The sequence below is a fragment of the Embiotoca jacksoni genome, unplaced genomic scaffold (assembly GCF_022577435.1).
Source record: "Embiotoca jacksoni isolate LCO1_2020_lvr unplaced genomic scaffold, fEmbJac1.0.p SCAF_17, whole genome shotgun sequence".
Lineage (NCBI taxonomy): Eukaryota > Metazoa > Chordata > Actinopteri > Embiotocidae > Embiotoca > Embiotoca jacksoni.
Genome location: NW_027185307.1, coordinates 9,517,437 through 9,530,839, shown reverse-complemented (window position 1 = coordinate 9,530,839; position 13,403 = coordinate 9,517,437). Strand labels below are relative to the sequence as shown.

Here is a 13,403-nt window from a genome sequence, read left to right as displayed (position 1 = left end):
TTTGGTTTTTCAGCTTGCAGCTTTACTGTTTTGGCTCTCTCTTGCTCCTCACCTCCCTTTCTTGAAAATCAGCAAAAGACACCAGACAAAGTTGGCAACTACCAAGTGAAACACAGCGGAGCATTTAGCAGGTGAAGAGACAGATACTTCTCTCAAGAGTTGGTAGAGACAAAAAGAGACATAAAGGAGGGGATAATGGACTTCAGTAAATATCAAATGGTTTCAAAGTAAAACGTTTCTCTGTATTTGAGTATTATTTTGTTTTGATGTGTCCATTCATGTTCTATAGACCAGAAGGTTCCTCAGGGTTTATGCTGCTTGCAGAAACTTCTTAAGTTATAACAAGTTAAATAAAAACATTAAGCTGGCATATGATTTGACCCTTAGCCTCGGGACTTATTTGAGCTGCCAGCTGTTGCTGCCACATTTGACCTACTGCTCTCAGCCGAATGTATTTTTTATTTTTCATAACTCAAAAAGAAAGTGGCACTGCTGCCACTACTCACATTGTTGCTACGGTATTATGGAAGTTACTTTATGTATTATTTCCAAAATCTCCTTCAACATTTATTCTCTGCCCTTCTTTTTCTCCCTTTCCGTCTTCTTGTCCAATGTCCATCCTATCACCCTGTGTGTCCTTGAGACTCCACCCATCCTTTTTCCTTCCCTCTCAGATGAGAACATTAATTTGTCAAGGTTTATCTGTGGCACACAGTGGCTCTGTGTAGCCTCACTTCTCCTTAAACACAAATTGATTTCATACTTAACTCCTCAAAGTATAAATCACAGACCCTCCACCTGCTCCCCACTACGTTTCTGTCCATCCCCTCCGTTTCCCCTTACATCTTACTTTCTGTCTAACCCTCCAACTCATGATTTCCCTGGTTCTCCGCTGACATGCAAGCATGTGTAGACACACATACACACACCTCTGAGCTTGAGGTGTGTCACGACTGAATGGGCAGAAATGCTCTGAGAGTATAGGGAGAAAATGCTGGGAGAGGGAGTAAAACAGTGATGGCTGCAGGCACCTGCAGGGTGGAACAGGGCAGTTTCGAGACTGTGCGTAGGGAAATTGAGGAGCTATTTTCATGCCACATTAAGTTACTCCAGCCTTCCACTATGGGATGATGCTCATACAGAGGAGGCTTGCCTCGATTGTGAAGGCTAATCATCAACGCAATGGAGTTATTATCCACCACTACATTTCATTGGCCTAACCCAGCCAGCAGCAAAGAAGGGGGAGTGGGGAGACATGAATTCCAATGGATTGTAAAATACTGCTACCTCCGGCTCAGCCTCAGTCATTTTATATGCTTCAAGTTCAGTTCAATCCAAATGGATATCTGGGTGAATGGGATCAAAGGTGTATTGGCAACATAAAAAGGGGATAAAACTATTATAAAAACACAATTTACAAGAATTTCCATTCCTGCATCTTTGATGTCTGTCCACTGTCAATTACATGATAATTGAGGCTGGTGTTTGCATGGGCCCCTACATCTTCCTCTTTACATCTCTTTATTATTATCAGCACTCTAACCACATCCCACTGCTGTCACTCTGGGGCAACATCACAGTGAAATATCAAGCCCCCTTTCATGCCTATCACTGCTGCGCTGTGTAAGTATATTAACTATATTGCATCTGAAAGGGGTCATTATCAGCTGAAGTGTGAATAGGACTGATATCCAATGCGTTATCATACAACATGCTCCCACACACCTGTCAGTCAAGTACCCAGCAAATATGTTTGCGTGAACGGATGATGGTATCAAGATGTTAATGGTGTTGCTTGTCAGAGACAACAGTGATAAATGGCCTCTGTAAAAGAAATAGGAATTTATTGACTTTGTATTGCGTTGTCCCTATTGTCTATAAACTTTCCACAACACGGAAAGTTTATTATGCTTCCAAAAGATACAGTATAAAGCGTACAACTGAAAATATCTACTCTAACTCAGTGATGTTCATTGCTAATGCAGGTAAATGTGCACATATGCCAATGAATGCCACAAATTTGTGAAAACATGTATTTTTACTTTAGCAGCTTAAGTTTGATTTGTAATGTTGGATTTTTTTGTATGCACTGTCACTATGGGCTGATTTCTCTGTTACAATTAAATGATCATCCATCTGAGGCTACACTAGCACATATATGTGACAAGGCATTCATGAGGAGACTGTAAAGAGTGTAAATCCAATAGTCTGTGGGTCGAGCTAGCAGCCTAACGTACATATGGATAAATATGCAGGGTGACTGAGTCAACCATCAAAGTTGCCCCAAATGTTGAACATATAAAGCCACATCTACGGGAAATAAGGCAGGTAGAAATGGACCGTAATTATCCTTTAACTCCCTTAAAATTAATTTCTGTATTTTCTAAACAGCTTTAGTGACAATGATATGAATATTTATCTATTGTAGTACAATCCACTGCAATAGCACTGAAATTAATACCTCTGTGAGGCTTAATGTTATTTAATCATGATATTGGACCTGGTCCCCTTGTAAATTCATATATTTACAGTAGTTACTGACCTCTAAAAATACGCTTGTACTGAGTAAGCATCTCTTGGCTTTACCTGCCTGGATAAATAAATGAATTACCTGTTATTAATATTTCAATATGTTCTTTTTTACAGAACAGTTCTAAAAGGCTGGCTCAGAAACCACAGGAGGGCTCCAGGAAGGAAAACGTCCCTACGTTACATACTTCTTTTAGATCTTCAAAGGCACCTGAAGTTCGTTTGAACAAAAGCCTGAAAGAAAGAGCACAAACATGTGAATTAATCTAAAACACATCAAAGTGTGTCAGATTAACCCCCACCATTCAACACATGATCAATTTTGCCTTGTAAGAAGAACACAGAAATTGTGCGATGGAAACGTCTAACGGTGGCTTACTCCGGAAAGATGCCGACATCTCTGTGAAAAATGTAATCAGTCGTAATGATCAAGAGCAGTTGATTGCAAAGAGTCTTTTTATTTTTCCTTGTGTTCAAGTACGGTCCTCTCTCAGCAGGGTCATCTAAGAAGCATCGACACACAATAACACACAACTCGCACCAGAGCCTGAGCATCTTCAGGTGGGGTTTCTCTTTTGTCTCGATTGGGGTGGGGGTCCCGATCAGCAGTTTCCATGTTTAGGTCAAGTGAACAAGAGTCCTGTTGTACACCACATAATCATTTTTTCTCTGCGAACATTTGTTGCATTTTGTGACACTGACATCAGCACATAAAAATTATATATATATATATTTATATATATATTTATATTCATATATTTATAGATTTGTCATTCTATATCAACAATTCATTCTAGTGATTTTTACCTTGGTTTTTCATGTTGTAAATCTGGACAAACTGTCAGTAGGAATGCCTTGTTTGGACATTGATTTATACAGGAACGCTCACGCACATACACGCAACAGAGGCATACTCACACTACTACACACATGCATGCATAGATACGCTCGCTCAAGTTTACGTGTACACACACAGGCCACACACACTCGGTCACATACATGCACATGTACACAAACACACATCCACGTGTCCGCACACTCTCACACACACCCATACATGCTCAGCCAACACAGAGAGGCAGGTCTGTACATCTATGGGAGGGAAACGTTACCCACAATCCCCAGCAATAAGTACGGCTTTACCTGATCAAAACACAAGAAAATAAAAGTTACAAACAGCAGAGGGAGTCATTAAGTCATTGTCACTGTAAACTTCGACAATATATCCCTTTAAAGTACTCTAGGACTGGTCCACGATGTGTCAAAGTTTGGCACAATGTCATGTCTTTATTTTTCTCGTTCCCTAGTGTACACTAAGATGTACAATATTCATTGTGGCTTTTGTTGAACAGACCAGTTTTTTTTTTTTATGCACAAGTGATGATGAGAAACCACTGAACGTTGACATTGTCAAACAGATCAGATCCCCAAGTTGAAAAGACAACCCTTTCTAAAGACAGAGAGTGTGCTTTAAACATACACATATATTCTTTAGGCAGTGAAAAAGCACTTTTGTCGACAGGGACTCGGGAGCGATGCCACTCTGCCAATCGAATGCTCTGGCAGCCTTGAACTGCTGTTGATGTTTAATCATGTCCACAATGAAATTCTCTTGATGGAGAGAAAAAAAACGCAAATATTGCACAGCTTCCTCTCTGGCTGGAAAAGGGCAAAAATCAAAAGTGTCCGCTGACATCCATCCTGATGATGTCAGGAGTTTGTGAGTCTTGTATTCATCATTCATGTATTTTTGTTGCTTTTGTTGTTTCAGTCAGTAGTCAGTCATGGAAAATAAATAATGTTTTCATAAGTGGCCCATCAAAAACGTGTAATATACACACTATATCACCTTTGAACTGTACACAAAAAAATAAAAATGCTTTTTTTTTTTTAAGTGAAAATTTAGAAAAGTACAAATAAAAAAGATGTAAAAGAATGATGGCAAAAAAAGAAGTCTCTTGATGATGACATTCCTTGGAAACAAATTCAGAAGCCTCTGGAGGCAGCAAGGCCATCGCAACGAAAAGGGGGATAAAAGCAGTGCTACGTTTGTCACTCTGTTGAAATGGTAAACATCCACTTCTTGCCTTGTGCCTCTCTGTGCTTTTATTCTCCCTGACCTCCTCGAGAACCTTCATTCCATCTTCGTCCCTCATCTCTTCCTCTCTTGTCTTCGACAGAAGGTCAGACCACTTCCTGCTCCTAAGGAGTGAGAGCTCTCCCTCATCTGCTCCACATTATTCCTTGACTCCATCTCTCGCCTCCTCTCTCTGCATCTGCATACTCACTCCATTTGGTTATTTTCTTATTACCTTTCCCACTCCTCGTTCCCCCTGTCAAATACACTTCTTCATATCTACTCCCACTGGCTCCACTCACCGGTGAAATGGAGCTGACTTGAAAGAAATAAAGTGGTCTGGGGAAAAAAAAGGAAAATGTTCGCATGCACATGCACAGTCTCTCTTCGTCACCTGACCTGACTTCACTTCTTAACCCCATCCACCTCTGTCTTCCCGCTTGTTTTAGAGAAGACAAATTTCCCTTTTCAAAATGCCACTTATAGTCACGTTGTGTTAATCTGCTATTGATCTCTTGCAAAAATAATCCCTTTCACACAAGAACACACAGACTCTCTCTTGCCCCCCCCATCATTATAGTCTAACTAGACCCACGAGTCAGGTGAGGCCGGGTAGTGGCTGGTCTCGTAGTTCAGTTCGCTGTATGGCCGAGAGGCCGAGTAGAAGTCTACGTAGTTGCCGGTGGACTTGAGGCCCAGGTGCATGCGCAGATCTTCCCGCGGGTCCCTGGGCGGTCCTGTGGAGCTCGGAGGCTGCTGGGGTTGGGCCTGAGGCGGGGCCTGTGTCTGGACCTGTGGCTGCGGCTGGGGGGGTGGAGGGGGAGGTACCTGATCCTCGTAGTAAGCCTCGTCAAAGCTGCGGCTCTGGCTGTGAGGTGGAGGCTGCGGAGGCTGAGGCTGGGGGAAGGTAGGAGGTGGAGGGTAGGGGTCGTAGTCTTTTAACACGGCTGCTGATGGGCTGTCCTGCTGGGGCAGGGGGGGCACGACGCAGGGCTGGGACGGACCCTGGTGGGGGAGTGGTGGAGGTGGCAGGGGTGGTAGGGGGGGGGGGGTGAGGTGCAAGAATGGGAGGGTCACAGAAAGGTGGGTTATGGGAGAAAAGTGAAAAAAGGGGATGTAAATAAATATGGAGAGATGGAGGGGAAAATGGCAGGTAGAGAGTGAATACAAGGGGTAAAAGGCTTTGAAAGGCAGACACACGGGTAAAAAAGCTCAGATGGGAATCAGTGGGGAGGAGGCTCATGCTGTGAATTCTCTATTACATGCAGGTATTGAAGGGAGCAATTCATCTCTAACACTATAACTCTCAGGCTAATGTATTCAAATGTGTAAAAACCCTGAGCATATACACAAATTTCACTTATTCAGTTGAGTTGTAGCCATAAAAATGAATTCATACTTTAATTATACATTTAAAACAGATGAAGAAATCCAACCAAATTTTCGGTTCAAATCTTTTCTGGGTCAAATGCTGCGATGCTTTCATTTATCCCTCTCTCTTCACCACCACGGCCATTAAACAGAAGCGAAATAATTAGCGCCATCAACCGAGGCAATGATTTTAATGGCCAGTCGGGTGTGGTTTAAGGTTGCTGTGGTTTGACGCTGCCTGAACCGAGGGTGTGCCTCCATCGCACACTCTGCCAGTGCATCTCTTATCACAGTGAGACACCTTTTGCGTGCCCGTGTGTGTGTGCCTCTTCCACCCCGCTGCTATCTCTCTTAATAAACACCTTGTCATGACAGCATATGCCAATTTATGAGAGCCTTGATGACACGCATGCACTACAGGGAACACTGTGTTGGTGTGTAGCTCTGTGTACATATAAAAGTGCATTTAGCTACTCACCTGGTTTTGCTTGATATCATCGCTGGCAGTCAGGTAAGAGTTTCGGAACAATGTAGATGTTCCGCAGGACACTTGAACTTGATGGATGAAATAAAAGAGAGGGACAACAGGTTTTTGTCAATGAAAGATAACCGATGCTTACGCTAATAATAATTATTCAAAGGTCTACAAAGCCGTAGGAAACCCCAGAATTAGCTTAGTAAAAAATAAACTAATTAAAGTCCAAAACCTTACGCAGTTTGTCTAACAGTCTGGCAATTAGTGTGTCCCTCATCACCTCAACAGAGCATTGTTAGGGAAAGACAAAAAAGAATACAGAGGAAAGAAATAATAACAATAAAAAACAAAAACTGAAAGTAAACCAAAGCATAATGAGGTACATAGACAATGGAAGAGAAAGAGGAGGAAAAAGAAAGAGATAGAGAGGAGAGATAGTGAGAGGGCAAACAGAAAGATACTGGAAAGAAAAACTGGCAAGGATAAAGAAAATACTCTGTGTGAGTAAAAGAAGAAAAATAGTGTGAGGTCAAAAAGAGACAGATAAGTGAACGGGGAAATAGGGAATGAAAATAGAAGAGAAAGAAAGATAAAGAGGAGGATAAAATAGAATCATTTAATTCTACTCTGTCTCTCCATCACACACACACACACACACACACACACACACACACACACACACACACACACACACACACACACACACACACACACACACACACACACACACACCTGCCATTCCATCTTTCCGGGATGTGTGCTCTCCTTTGTTGCTATGGAAACCAGCGTTGGTTGCCGTGGAATCATAGTCCATCTTGCGTTCCTTCAGACTCATCATCTCTCTGGGGGAGGCAGGAGCGCTCGCTACGCACACACAGACACGGACACACACACACACACACACACACACACACACACACACACACACACACACACACACACACACACACACACACACATACACACTATAATGAGCAATAAACCCAGAACAGCATGAGCCTTCACACTCTGCATGCTTATATTTGTGTCTTGGTCTTTCAAGGTGCACAGTCATTATTCATCATTTAGCTTGTCAGTAGAAGGGGTCACCTCCAGCGTGTTAAAGGACCTCTGGGAATTCAAACACACGCACAAGTTTTTGGACACATTATTTGAATATAAAATTTCACATCTGGTATACATTTTCTTAATTTAGATAACATATTCTGTTTTTCTTCTTTCAAACTGGAAAGCAGCACTTTAAGAAAACAGACTGAGCTGCAGTCAGTTCAACTCTGCTCGTAGTGTACGACACAACTGAACATTGGACATTCAACCCGGCAATACACAAAATGGTGTAATACACTCGTCAGGTCAACACCGCATACATTATGAATCTTTTGCCCTTGCCTTGGTGTGAAAAAACACATGGTTTAAAAAAAAATATATACTTGGTTAGGTTTAGAAAAAGAAATTCACATTGCTTTCTCGCAGACTCACACCCAGTCTTCTGGGTTTGAACCTTCCAACCATCCTCACCCATCTCCTGACTGGGACTGCAGCACTTTTGTACTTTGCCAAATCCCCTCTGTCACAACCTTTTTGTTTGATCCCAATCATACACACAAACATACTTTGCATACCAAAGTGAGGCAAAATGTAACACTGACTGTAACATGGACTAGTGGAGTGATGGGTGTATTACACGCTTTGGCATGATATTGGGCTGGGACATTATACCATCACACAAACATATCTTATTTATTCATGTAGTTATTTTTTTTGTGTGTGCGTGTGTATGTAACAACAAATGTGTCTTAACTTGAACAATACCATAATGGGCCATAAAACCCCAACCGGGTTGATCATGTCGTTTTCATGTCTCTATGCTGTGCTCAAAACAACTGCTTGTAATCAAATATAAAGGATAGAACTTCTTAATCTGATTTATATTTATGATAATACAAGATTATGGTTATGACCAGTTTGAAAGTACAGTGCATTGTACAGCGTTTCAAGGTGACATTTGACAAAACTGCCAATCATGGGCTCTTTGGAACTGCTTTTAAACAGGATGTTATTAACCCTACTAACTGTATCAAAGTGGGTATTGTTGTAAAAAATGTCTGCATACGCAACGTAGTCATTGTGGAATTGTTCCTGTTAATACTTGTTATTTTGGTTAGCTATCTATTCTAATTTCTCTTATTGTTTACAATCTAGTGTTCATGCACTCTCAATCTGAGCAGTGTCAGACGTTACAACTGAAGGGAGGAGTATATCTACAAATACATTTATGATTAGCCTCATGCCAATTTGGACTCCTATTTGTGTGTGTTTTCACAACTGTACTCCGAACTTTAGAGTACAGCTCGACGTGATGACTCATTTCTTCTCAAACACCATCCTGTTTAAAATCTAGCCGTCATCTCTCACCTATGTATTCATACAGTAACACACACAGTATGCACAGGCAATGACAGGCCTGGCACACACACTGTACACATACTATACATGGCCAGGTCTCCCTCTCTGTTTTACACGCACACGCACACACACACACACACACACACACACACACACACACACACACACACACAGCACACACACGTCACAGTGTAATCCCCTTATAGCACACTTTAAGTGCTTACTCAGTCCCTCTTATCTTGACACGGTGAATTGCCAGAATCCTGCCTACCTGTGTATCAGCCCTTTCAGTCTGCTTAGCTAAACATTCTTGTAACTAATCACCATACGTACAGCATATTTATACAGAATATATAATCTATACCCTCAGAAGTGAAGGACAGGCTAAAAATAAACTCTTTCAATCCAACTTTGAAAACTGTGGATAACTGTAGGACTGGAGCTACTGCATCAATACTCAATATGTATATGTGTGAATATACAAGACACACACAAACTTAGTGGAGAGCACCGCTCTCAGTTGCACAAGCAAAAGATTTCCCATATTTCTGGACAAAAAAGGAGATGTAAGGCACTTTGAAAATGAACATAAAAAAGTATTTGTTCTCTCTGGCTGTTCTCCTGTTTCCTGATAAAAGGGTATGAGAGAACAAACCGTGGCAAAAACACTTACAAAACAGACGAGCTAAATAAAATAAAGGCTTTTAATGTGATTTTTTTGGAGAACCTTGGGATTTCAATTATTGTTTTAAATACGAAAGGAACGTGTTTTTTCACACGATCAGTGACTTATTTGGTTGTGGTGAGCTGGTCTTTCATCATGTTTTTACATATTTGATATTTAATTTCATCATTTGACACCTTTGCAGCAGATTCTATTAAGGGAGAAGCTCAGCCGTGTCACATACACCTCCAGAGACAGCGCCATCGCGACTGGTTACAGTTACCGTGGGGACCTGGCTGTAACTGCTGGATAGGACAGCCTGGGAGACTCATTCTATCAGTACAAAACACAGCAGGACCCTGTGGGGGCCACGGTGGATGCAAAGGTCTCTCTCCCCCTCTGTTCTCTCTTGCAGCCTCTAACCTCTCCCTCCCTTTCACAGTTTTACCATCCACCCCCCCCCCCCCCCCCCCCCCCCCCCCTTTATGTGCTCGCACGCCATCATTACTCCCGTCTGCTTTGATCCATCTCCAAGGAACCGGATTGGAGCGTATGCAGAGAGTAGATACAGATGCATGTGTGTGTGTGTGTGTGTGTTAGAGTGTATCTGTGTGTGTGTTAGAGTGTATCTGTGTGTGTGTGTGTTAGAGTGTGTGTGTGTGTGTGTTAGAGTGTATCTGTGTGTGTGTTAGAGTGTATCTGTGTGTATGTGTGTTAGAGTGTGTGTATCTGTGTGTGTTAGAGTGTATCTGTGTGTGTTAGAGTGTATCTGTGTGTGTGTGTGTGTGTGTGTTAGAGTGTGTGTATCTGTGTGTGTTAGAGTGTATCTGTGTGTGTGTGTTAGAGTGTGTGTTAGAGTGTATCTGTGTGTGTGTTAGAGTGTATCTGTGTGTGTGTGTGTGTGTTAGGGTGTGTGTGTGTGCTTTGAGATGGCCTGTGAAAAGTGAGAGATCAGAGGAAAAGGTGAGAAGAAAGTAGGATTACTGCAAGGAGGAGGAAGAGGAGGAAGAAGAGGAGAATGAAACGGGTGAACGAGAATGGGCTGACAAGCACAAAGGCAAAGGGGGGAGACATGGTGTGTAGAGAGGGGAGGAGCAGGAGAGAAGATGGGAGTCATTTCCAGCCATTTCCTACTTTACCTCCTGCCCCTCCAATGTATTACAGACATCCACAAATTTCTCTACGCACAACGATCTCAAAACTCCTTATTTTCAATGTCGCTGGCCAAAGTCAAATCCTCAGCCTTCACTTCTTCCTCCCTGCATTAAACATCCCTCAATCCCTAATTCTTCTTGCCTCCTTGCTTTTTCTCTTTATCTCCTCCCTGTTTATCACATCCCTCCCTCTTTCTCTGTCTCCTCTCACACTCACACACAAATACACACTTCTTTTCTCCCTGCTCCCCCTCCCTCCCTCTCTCCGCTGGGTCCTTGAAGACCTCTCTAAGCCTTGAGGAAGGAAAAGTACTTTTCTGCCTCATCAGCTTGCTAAGCCCAGTGTGGAGAAAGAACAGCTAAAGGCTCTTCTACTACTGATGCTAACAGCTAATGCTAATGCGCCCTTTGCAAAGCATGAAGGCCAATGGGCTCAGGCTAAAGGCTAACGATAATCATACTTTACAGCATGAAAGGCTTTGGGCGGCAAGCACTGATGCTACGAGCTATTTGGGACTGGTGGGAAGACTGATCGACTGGTAAATGTTGATGCTACCGGCTGGTGTCTAAATCAAAATGTAAGTGTCCTGTATCTTCTGGTTGTACAAATGTCTGACACACATATGCACACAAGTTAACTTTTAGATAGTTGTATCCTTGTGTCATTTACCAGACTAAATTCATTCCCCACAAAGGAGTGAAAAGGTGGGGCGCTTTGAGAGCAAGAATTTACAGCTGAAAGAAGAATGAAATAAAACCTTTAAATGCAAAAACTGGTTATTACAAACACTTCCCTTGATAATAAGTGTACTTACTGCACAGCACAACAATCGCTGACATTTTTTTTTTATTTCTGATTTTCTTTTTTTTTTTTTCCCGGAACTTAACAAACCATGAGCTCAAATCTACAAAAACAATTCCCAAAGTCATAAAAGTGACGTAGCAACAGAACAGTCTGTGACTGCAATATGCTTGTACTTCCGTAAAAATAAGCGCTTTAAATGCTTTCTAAAATTTTAATTCAATAAATACTGTATTCGCAAAAAACAAAGCGAACTCTCTTAGACCGGGAGGGTGTATACATACTGTATGATGAGACTGATGCAGGGAAGTGTGACAATAATTCTCATGATAAAACCACATTTCCCATAAGTCCCATCTCTTCTGGTTTTATAATCATTTCCAGTCAACCAGCATGTGGTTTGTTTTGATGATGAGAGATGTAGAAGAGCCTGGTTGACTGTAAATGAAATATTTTTGTTGATAAAATCACAGGAATTGAGCAAAATTGCAAGCTGCCACAAATATTTTGTAGATTGGTTGAACTTGCATTACCTATATTAATTGCCAGATTGACTGAATCCCAACTCAAAACACCACATTTAAATGACCTTCATTAGGAGGGGGATCTCAAATAACAAAATTACCATTAGTTGTAGATCTTAAACTGAAACTGATTGTTAAGGGAGAACCAAGCGAGAATGAAAACACACATACATATTCCCATTGACACATGCATAATATCTGTGTTGAAAGTGCCTTGTGTTCCTCACCAGAGCGGTTATTTGGGGATGTCCTGACAGGAGAGACGGAGGGAGTTCGTGAAGAGGAGTAGGGCCTCTGTCTGTCTCTTTCTATTGTTGACGCGGAGCCCACAAAGTGATACTGGGAGTAACCATCCTGTAACACAAACACACAGAAACAAGGAAGAAACAGCTTACAATTTGTTAAAAGTAACTGCTCAAACACAAAATCCAATCTTCATTAAACATTATTGTCACTAAATATTTAAAACTAACATTCCTAACAAAATTATTTGTGACAGCTATGGCTATTTACAATGACTTCATTTAAGGAATTTGTATTTTTTTTTAATGGACACATGTATAATCATCCATCAGTCTTCCACTTTGAAACCCTCAGCCAAACAGCTTTGTAACTTCCAGTAGATAAAAGGATATCAACTTTTATAAACTATTTTTTAACAATGTCATGGAGAGAGTGATACAACAGCACCCATTTGAGAAGTATGCAGTAATAAGTGGCCTTTCAACAACACTGATTCAGCATTGATGAATCACAGAATTATATTTATAGAGTTGTGGTTTGGAGATAAAGCCCTGCACAAACAAATGTTGCAGCACCTCAAAAGCCCAGAAATATTTAGGGTCACTGTTTCAGGAACAATTGTTGGAACATGTTGAAAAAAACACAACATTTACATACGATGAATAGTTAGAGCTTAGTGATGACAAAAATAATTTCAGAAGATCAGAAAAGGCCATGTTAACTGTGAAACCTTCAAAGAAGGTTCAAAGAAAAAGTTTGTTCTTGTTCTTCTTGATAGTCACATGAAGCACTTGGGTGAGAACTTCTGCACATTTTCAACTGGATTCCCTGAAAAAAAAAAAGAAATACCACTTTTGAATAAACTGCATCTAGATTTTGGATTTTTTTTTTTTTTAGGTTTACCAATCTGTGGTAGGAGATTAAAAAAGTGTTTTTTTTCTGGACAGTGGAGGACACTGACAAACAATAATACCCAAAGGATCACAACTGTCCACACCACAAATAAACACATTTGCATCAACTCTGAGCTTAGTAAATATACTACTGCCCTTGTAGAAAAAAAATAATACAACTAACGACTCCACAAGCATAATTACTGCCTAGCCGGTGCCTTTGTAACTGCATTAGTTTAGCAGTGATTGCCGCTTTTCATAAAAA

The 13,403-nt window shown here is 41.3% G+C and overlaps 1 protein-coding gene across 5 annotated transcripts in view; it reads right to left on the bottom strand.

Annotated features, from left to right (window-relative positions):
• Positions 1-2,967: 2,967 nt before the first annotated feature.
• ctnnd2a (catenin (cadherin-associated protein), delta 2a) overlaps positions 2,968-13,403 on the bottom strand; it is a 234,914-nt gene continuing 224,478 nt past the window's right edge. For 4 of the 5 annotated variants that reach the window (XM_069151523.1, XM_069151525.1, XM_069151524.1 and 1 more), the window contains exons 22-25: positions 12,230-12,356; positions 7,185-7,316; positions 6,456-6,532; positions 2,968-5,611 (exon numbers count right to left, since the gene is read on the bottom strand). In XM_069151523.1, coding sequence (XP_069007624.1) covers positions 5,192-5,611; positions 6,456-6,532; positions 7,185-7,316; positions 12,230-12,356 — 756 coding nt within the window. In that variant the 3' untranslated portion in view covers positions 2,968-5,191. The remainder of the gene's footprint in view (positions 5,612-6,455; positions 6,533-7,184; positions 7,317-12,229; positions 12,357-13,403) is intronic. The other variant, XM_069151526.1, reaches the window with a different exon arrangement.